At 34.0% G+C, this 8,178-nt stretch overlaps 2 protein-coding genes across 2 annotated transcripts, besides 5 other annotated features; both read right to left on the bottom strand.

Moving 5' to 3' along the window:
• Positions 1–57: 57 nt before the first annotated feature.
• Positions 58–104: a microsatellite.
• Positions 105–948: 844 nt separating this feature from the next.
• PVX_094235 (hypothetical protein) lies at positions 949–1,218 on the bottom strand (the record flags this gene model as incomplete). The annotated part of the gene is made up of 1 exon (XM_001614268.1): positions 949–1,218. The coding sequence occupies one exon, from the start codon at positions 1,216–1,218 to the stop codon at positions 949–951; it is 270 nt and encodes an 89-aa protein (XP_001614318.1).
• Positions 1,219–3,750: 2,532 nt separating this feature from the next.
• Positions 3,751–3,770: a microsatellite.
• A 998-nt stretch (positions 3,771–4,768) lies between these two features.
• PVX_094240 (variable surface protein Vir12/24-related) lies at positions 4,769–6,192 on the bottom strand (the record flags this gene model as incomplete). Its single annotated transcript, XM_001614269.1, has 2 exons — positions 4,769–4,819; positions 4,912–6,192. 2 exons carry the CDS (start codon positions 6,190–6,192, stop codon positions 4,769–4,771), a joined length of 1,332 nt encoding a protein of 443 aa, XP_001614319.1.
• Positions 5,872–5,921: a microsatellite.
• Positions 6,193–6,690: 498 nt separating the features above from the next.
• Positions 6,691–6,747: a microsatellite.
• A 491-nt stretch (positions 6,748–7,238) lies between these two features.
• Positions 7,239–7,262: a microsatellite.
• The last annotated feature ends 916 nt before the right edge of the window (positions 7,263–8,178 follow it).

An 8,178-nucleotide genomic window follows, 5' to 3' on the forward strand; every position in this document is an offset into this window, starting at 1 on the left:
GGGAAAGGGGAAAATAAAAAAATTTTCCCTTAGCTGATTCGTGTTGATGTTCTCATTAACATATATTTTCATCAAAAAAATGATTTTTTTTTTTCGCGAAAATTAATTATATATTGACACGAATATGCGACATAATTTTTTCTCATACTTCAATTAATTTTTTATTCGTCATGATGGAAAAAGCGCGAGGTGAGCGGAAAATAGGAAAAAAATTCGCTTAATTTTACATGGTCACATAAATGCCATAAGTGAGTTATATTCCTTGTGTCATTTCCTTTTTGTGATTTTTTTCTTTTTTTTGGGGCTGTTTCGTACACGAATATTTTTGACTTTTTTCTTTTTTTTTTTTCCAAGCCCTGTGATTTTGTAATTGACCGTACACTTTATTTGGCCGAGCCAAGTGACTTTGCAATTGATCATGCACTTACATTTGCGCGAGCGTTTAACCTTGCACGTTCACGTATACTTGCAACCTTGTAATTGATCTTATGCTTGCCCTTACGTTTTACTTGACCTTATACCTGCACTTGACCTTACATTAGCTCTTAAACTTGTACTTAGCCTTACATTAGCTCTTAAACTTGTACTTAGCCTTACATTAGCTCTTAAACTTGTACTTGCTCTTACACGTGTACTTGATCTTGCATGTTCACTTATACTTTACCTGCCCCGCAACTTTGCATTTTGCCATACATTTGCAATTGCCCTTCATTGTGACCTTATATTTACACTTGCTCTTATACTTGCACTTGACGTTACACATGCACGTAACCTTACGCTTACACGTGCACATTCATTTTCTTTTTAACTTTCATTTTCCATTTGACTTTAACTTGCTCTTACACTTACCCATTCACTTCACATTTACGTTTGCTCTTGCATTTATGCGTGCACGTGACCTTACATTTTCCCCAACACGTGCTCACGACCTTGCTCGTGCCCTTGATCTTAATCTTGCCTTGTTCTTACTACTAATAGTGACCTGCTTATAAACCCAACCCCTTTCTTGTACTTAAGGCATGCCTTGACCTTGCCCCTATATAATACCCTAGCCTTGACCTTGCCCCTATATAATACCCTAGCCTTGACCTTGATCCTTCCCTTACTCGAATTCTTCTTTCGATTTTTTCTGAAAAAAATGAGGTGCTCCATACCTTCAGCCTTCATTGAATAGCATACAAATAAAACTATTCCGCGTATCGATTCATCTAAGCTCATGTGTGCATTATTGTAAGAAGAACATTGGCATTAATTAAATCGATGCGTTTAACCACTTTAATTTATTTCCATGCAAATGACGGCGCATGCGGGGTGATTTTCCTCATTTCCGGCTTTCTGAGCAGTAAAAATATTCACATTATCTTTGCGCAAAATGAATAAATATCAAGCAACACATATTTTTATTTTTTCCACTCTTTTGAGTTTCACAGGAGTGCAAAATATGGCCAAATGTTTAACACAACTACGTATATGCATGTTTCTTCACATTTATTACTTTATTTTTCACGAATATTTTTCTTGCGCAAATTATATACCCCTTCTCAATATACACATTTTGAAGTTTAAAACTTCCCAACCCCTCATATGTGTAAATTGTTCATGCCAGTTGGCAACTTTTTTATTATAACAATGGCAATTTGTATACAGGGTTATTTTCCTTTTGCCAATATTCCATTTTTACAAATAATTAAAGGATTCACTAAACTCATTTGGGGAACATCCTGAACAGCTAACAATGTTCAGAAAAAAATCCAAACGCTTATGATTTATGTAAGCACACACATCACATTTTTTCATTTTCCCTGCTTACTTTTGCGTAAATAATTTATTTTCCTGTCCCCATTTTTAGTAGCTAAATATGATACACGTGCATTTTCGAGGTATCACGCCACCTGCTATCATGCGTACACAAGAAGGTACATAAAAACATGCTCGCACATACTTACATATGTGTACGTATGCACGTCCAAACTCCGCTTGTATGGGAACTACCAAATAATCACCGCGAGGAGGTAAGAAAAGCATGCATGCCATGATGCATCGTATGTTACGAGAAAAACCTCGCATAGGACGCTTGAACGCTCATTTTTTCCCCATTTTCCCGTTCATCTCCCATTTTCGAATAATAGTTAAATAAAATAAAGGTACCATTCCACTTGCACATCAATATGCGTACGATCGATCATCAATATTAGTATTTACCAATGTGTACAATGAGCGAGGAAGATTTAAAAAAAATAATATTTCGGTGAACCTAGGGAAAGATTGCAAACGCATTCACACACAAAACATCTAAAAATTGTGTGAAGTACATTTCAACGTCGTACAGCAGGTGTATGGCAATTTATAGATATCCTTTCCCTAATGCGCATCCATAATATAGCGTCCATTTTGAAAAACATTTAAAGAAAAATACTTATTTTTAAAACATATGCAATTTTGTGATGGTTTATTTCGTTGAGTATATTTTTAATAAGAAAAAAATATTTTTTAGAATTGCACATGCATAGTGCAATATTTAACGGAGCTTTATAAAAATTACAGAGCTGGATGAGCTCTTAAAATGAAATATTTTGTGTTAACATGACTTTGCATTAGACCAAATGTGCGCCGATTCACTTGCACCGCGATGTGTCCACATTGTGAGTTGGGAAATAAGGCAAAAGGGTAAATCGCGCGTAGTATATGTCCGTATACTCTCGTGTATATCCATATAATTAACGTTGAAAACCTATGTAAACCCGTGGTCGTTCTTTTCCCCACGTCATATACAATACGGGCGGTATAGTACTTCAAAAAAGGAAAAATCATGGAACTCTTATCGCATTTACGCGTAAACAACCGTGCAATTTGTGTGGCGTTTTAAAAAAGGAACACTCATACTATACTCATCCTTATATCATAATAAAAAATGGTGTATAAAAATTTTCAAATATTCACCTTAAGAAGTGTTTTATTGCACCTTCGCCTCACCCCATTTTGCTGATGTAGCCTCTTTAAATTATCCCTTCAATAATGGCGTGAAGGACGCACATGAAAGGGAATAATGAAGGCCTTTAAATGTGAACAAAATGATTCTTCAAATTTTCGTACTTTTAACATTTTACACCTCTCAAAGAACACAATTTAATCGCATTTTGGAGGAACGCATTCTCCATATTCGTACGCGTGACTCATCTGTTAAAACAACCCCCTTTGTGGATACTCCCTGCAGGCACATCGCAAGCATAAGTCGCTATTTTTTTACTCCCATTTTGGCCACAGCGGTGAAACCCTCACCTCTTGATGGAACGAAAAAAAAAGAGAACATTAACGCGTGAAAATGTTTAATTTAATCACAAAAAATTGCTACAAATAGTTTGCGGGTTGAGGAAGTATAAGCTTGCTCTTCACCCAAACCAATGTAGTGATTCCGCGTGTAACCTTTCCTCAGGGAAAAACAAAACTGTGAATTTTCCCCGTGAAAAAAAAATTTATCAAAGCGTAGTTCATTCGGCAATATCCACAATAAAGAGAGCGACAGGGTTATGTAATTTTATTCCTTTCTTCGCGCTCTTAAAACATGAATTTTTTCATACATTCGTGTTTTACCCCCATGCTACGGGCACTTTGTAATTTTCTTAAAAACCTTTCGCGGGGAAGTGTGTTGATAACAGTTCAGCCATCTCAACATGGGTACATTTATGAAAGATTTCCATACAATGATGGATCTGTACGGAAGCGAAAAAATGTATATTGTACAATGGTTAATTTATGACACAAAGGATGGTGTTTGTTGAAAGTTTTTACATAATTAATGAGAAAAAAATTAAAGAAAAAAAGGTAAAAAGGCAAACTTAACTTGTAAAAGGCTAAAACATACGCGCACGTGTGCAAGCACACTCATGTACGCACATACGTACGTGATAACGTGTATAACAATTTTATGCACACATAATCCGTATGATTTTAAAACAAAGGGAGTTATGACGCTTCTGCACTTGTACGGTGGTACCAAATGCGTTTTCATCGGTGTTGCAGTACGTTGAGAAATACGTATGGGGCAATTTAATTTTCCACTCTTCGAGGCACACACGATTTATTATTACTCTATTCACACAGATGTCCTTTCAGGGGGGCACCTAACTTGTTCGTTCGTTTGGTGGTCCACCCAACGGCTTATCACATTGGTTCTGTTTTGTTCCATACACCCGTAATGCATCTCTTAGTGCATGCTCCATTGCGCTCGCATAGTAACAAATAGAATGTTTCCCCCATAGCCCCCTTTTTTGCTAGTCATTTCATATGTGTTGCATTTATTTATGGTCATTATACGGTTCATTCTGTCGACGAAAAGCTCTAAATTTGTATCCTACCTCTGACATTCCTTCATAGTCCCTTCCAACATTCTACTCAAATCCGTAAACTTCATATGTTCAAGCAGCTAATAACAGTTTTCTAAACAACCCCTATCGACCATCTGAAGTGTCCTTTTTGCATTCTTTAGATATTCAAAGCTTTTTTCTCCTTCTGCATAGTAAACCTTGCTAAATATAATTCACAACAGCGTAATATTTACCATCTCGTTATTATCCTCCCTAATAATTTTCCATTTGTCCTTACACTAGCACGACGCTTCATGAAGAATGATACACTAGGCGTATTCGCTCGTTTTGGAAGTTTGGAGGAACCGGCATGGGAGAATTGCTTGGTAATGTTAGCGGAATTTCTGGGTAATATGTAGGTATCCTATTTTTTTTACTGTGACCTCTTTTATTTAACCAAAGTCCTAAAGGCGTAAACTAAAATGAATGGAAAAAAAAAATAGAGCGAACGTGCACTCATTTATTTTGCAATTATACATTTAAAGCGAATTTAAATTAAAAATTGTGACATCAAGGATGAATGCTCCAAAAGGGTATTTCCGTTTACCTTATAATATACGAATGAAATGGAAAATATTCCTAATATGAGCAAAACGGACACACCAGTTTTAAAATATTTGGGATTTTCTACGATACTCTGTATATTTAAATTATCGAAAAAACTTTTCATGGGAACCTCCTCCTTTATGGCAACTTCGGCAACTTTTTTAGGAACACTATTTTTAAAAGGGTCAATTATAGGTTCCTGTTTAAATACTTCATCAAAGCCGTGATAATTTTCAGCTGAAACTTCGCGGCATGCAGCATAGGTCGGTAAAATATCATTTTTCATTTCTTTACATCTCAAAAATTTATATGTTGTTTGATTTTCCGGTTCAGAACTGGTAGATATGTTAGGTCTTGGACTTTCGGCAGCCCCTGCAGTTATGGTAGTTCTGTCTTCTGAGATTTCCCCTTCCTGAACAGGGCTTACATCACTATCACATTTTAAACTACGTAACAGATTATTTGGATCATATTCCTTTTCGCATTTAAAATAATCTTGACAAAGATTTCCCCAAAATATATCACAGCAGTTGTACTCCTTTTTGTGTTTCTCATACAACCCTTGAATGTAGACCAGGTATTTATTATATTTCTCACACTTTTCATTTTTGGTAGAAATGTTTTCCTTGATTTTTTCAAATTTTTTAAAATAATCGTATAATTCTTTTATATCTTTACACCTATCTAATGTGCATACAGGATTGTAAAAACAGGGTTTGTATTTGCTAAATTCGCCATTACTAAAAAGTCTCGTAGGTGGTTTAGGTTTCCAACGACCCCGAGAGTCAACAGATCCACCATTATTGTCACCCCCTGCAGCATTAGATCCTGCCGGCAATAGGGACTGATAGTTTTTATTATAATCTTGATTCATTAAATGGTAATTAATTTTATTCCATTCCAGTAACAGTTCATCAATGTCGGCTGTGTTAATTGGTTTTCCCCCATTTCCATTAAAGGATTTATATATTTCGTCAAATACCCACCAATTAAAATATAAACAACGATCCCTGTACCTTTCATCTTTTATTTTATCCGTTTCGTTCAATTTATTCAAATTTCTCTCAATTTTTTTACATAGCGTTTTGATATCTTCATTTTTAGTTTTTAAGTCTTTGCAATGCTTAGTAACACTGTCATCATTAGCCGCAATGTCTTTATTCAACTCTGTGTATATTTCTTGGGAAGCTAACTCGGTCAATACATCTGCCTGTATACAAAATGGGGGAGAATCAAAAATATAAACAGTTAAATGAATTATGTCCAAAAGGAATTCTCCCATTGTGCATAACAAGAATTGTAACAATTCCATGAAAGATCATAAATATTGTTAAAATATAAAGTGGAAATGTACCCATTCATTGTCACCACCAGACGTCATTCTATATTAAATTGTGCTCAGTTTATTCGATAATAATTCTTCTTTTTTTAACTCTCTGTATGTTACAAGGAAGAACAAAGTGTATTCTTACACACGCACGTACTGCTAAAAATGACACATAAATATATATTTCTTTTTATCTAAGACTGAAACTTAATAATATTTTTATTGGGGTAAGGCATAGACACACATAATTAGAAAAAATATGTATTAAAAATAGTGTAACCGTTAAGGAATAGTCTTGTGGAAAAAATTTTCCTCTTACTAAATTTCAAGCTCAGCTTGCATTTTGCACAATTCTATTTGCCACCCTCAGAGAAACAGCTTACTAAAAGTTGCACATGCACAAAGTGCAATTTTTATACAATTATTTTTGTGCGTACTTTCTTTAAATACACACTTTAAAAACAAGTTTACGAACACATAAATTTTCTTTCAAAAATAACTTATGGGTTACCGCATAATTTAACTAACCGTTTGTGACATTATGTGTAAGCTGCAAATACAACCATGGTAATGCACAACTCCGTTTTACACACCCAACCAAGTGTGTATATATGGTTTAAAAATCAAACGAAGGGAAAGATATTTCGTAAATTACATTTTATTATATAATAAATGTCTGTTATAACACGATAATGGTATTTTTTCTGTTATTTAAATTTTTTTTGAAACATTTTGAACTCCCCTACTTCAACTTTTATTAATGCTTGGGGAAATTAAAAGTTTCGCTTTTTTCCGCATTACAACTATGAACATGCAACACCCCCATCCTAATCTCATACGTATTGTTCACAAAATATTAAAACACGAAATGGTGTACACCAATTATTTCGAAAATTTTACATTTAAGATAATTTTATGCTTCTTTTGAAACATAAAAAAAAAGAAACGAAATTTTATTCATTTTACAACCCCAGGAAAAGTATTAGCACAAAATTTATTCTGATCACCTTCGTGTGTACATAATACACGTGCAACTCTGCAAGCATGTTCATCACACATATTTTGCTTTTTTCTTAATCTATCAGCACATATTTTACAATAACCTATTCGGATGATTCGTTCGTCTTACACAAAATCGTAAGAACGTTAAATAATATTTTAATTAAAAAATAACAAAATGGCAAATGATAATTGGTAGCACATTTCTATTTATTTATTCACTTTTTGACCATACAAATCATGAACTTGTTTCTCAGCATAATGAAGCCACTACATTTTTTCCATCTTAATATTGTTGATATCAAAATTAAATGCATTTTTGTCTTGTACCTTGCAGTAAATTGGGAACTTTACCAAAGCGATATATGAGGGATAATTTTTTATTTTCCTCCTCATTTGAAAATAAGATCTAAAAAATTACGCGCAATTATTTTGCACCAATTTTTTTTGCAAACATTCAAAACAAAATTACCTAATTGGAATGCTTCCTAAATTCGTTATTTACCTAGAACGTCAAAGATTAAACGAACATTTGCAACATAACAATTTGTTTTTTTTCCATTTTGAGCGAACTATTTTGCCAAAGAAACAACGCTTTTGATATACACATCCATTTGATGTATTAATGTTTTAAAGTTCTATGCGAAATTTACACATTTTTATGCTTTTATCGAAACAAATTTAAAGTGATACACTTCCACGTGCTCTGGATAAGATATATAAAAAAAGTTTATACCTACGCCGAAATGTGAGATATAGCTTTATATTAATCCTTTTCTGGACGATCAGCAAAATGTATTCGTACTAAAAAAAAAGTGTAATTTTGCTTTGCGTCTATTCTAATGTAAGTTACCCTTTTCAATATTGCGCCGATCACTTAACGGATTGCAAACCAAACAATCCATAGATTAACGCAGCACACATTGAAAAGGTATCCATTAA

The sequence above is a fragment of the Plasmodium vivax genome, chromosome 8 (assembly GCF_000002415.2).
Source record: "Plasmodium vivax chromosome 8, whole genome shotgun sequence".
NCBI lineage: Eukaryota > Apicomplexa > Aconoidasida > Haemosporida > Plasmodiidae > Plasmodium > Plasmodium vivax.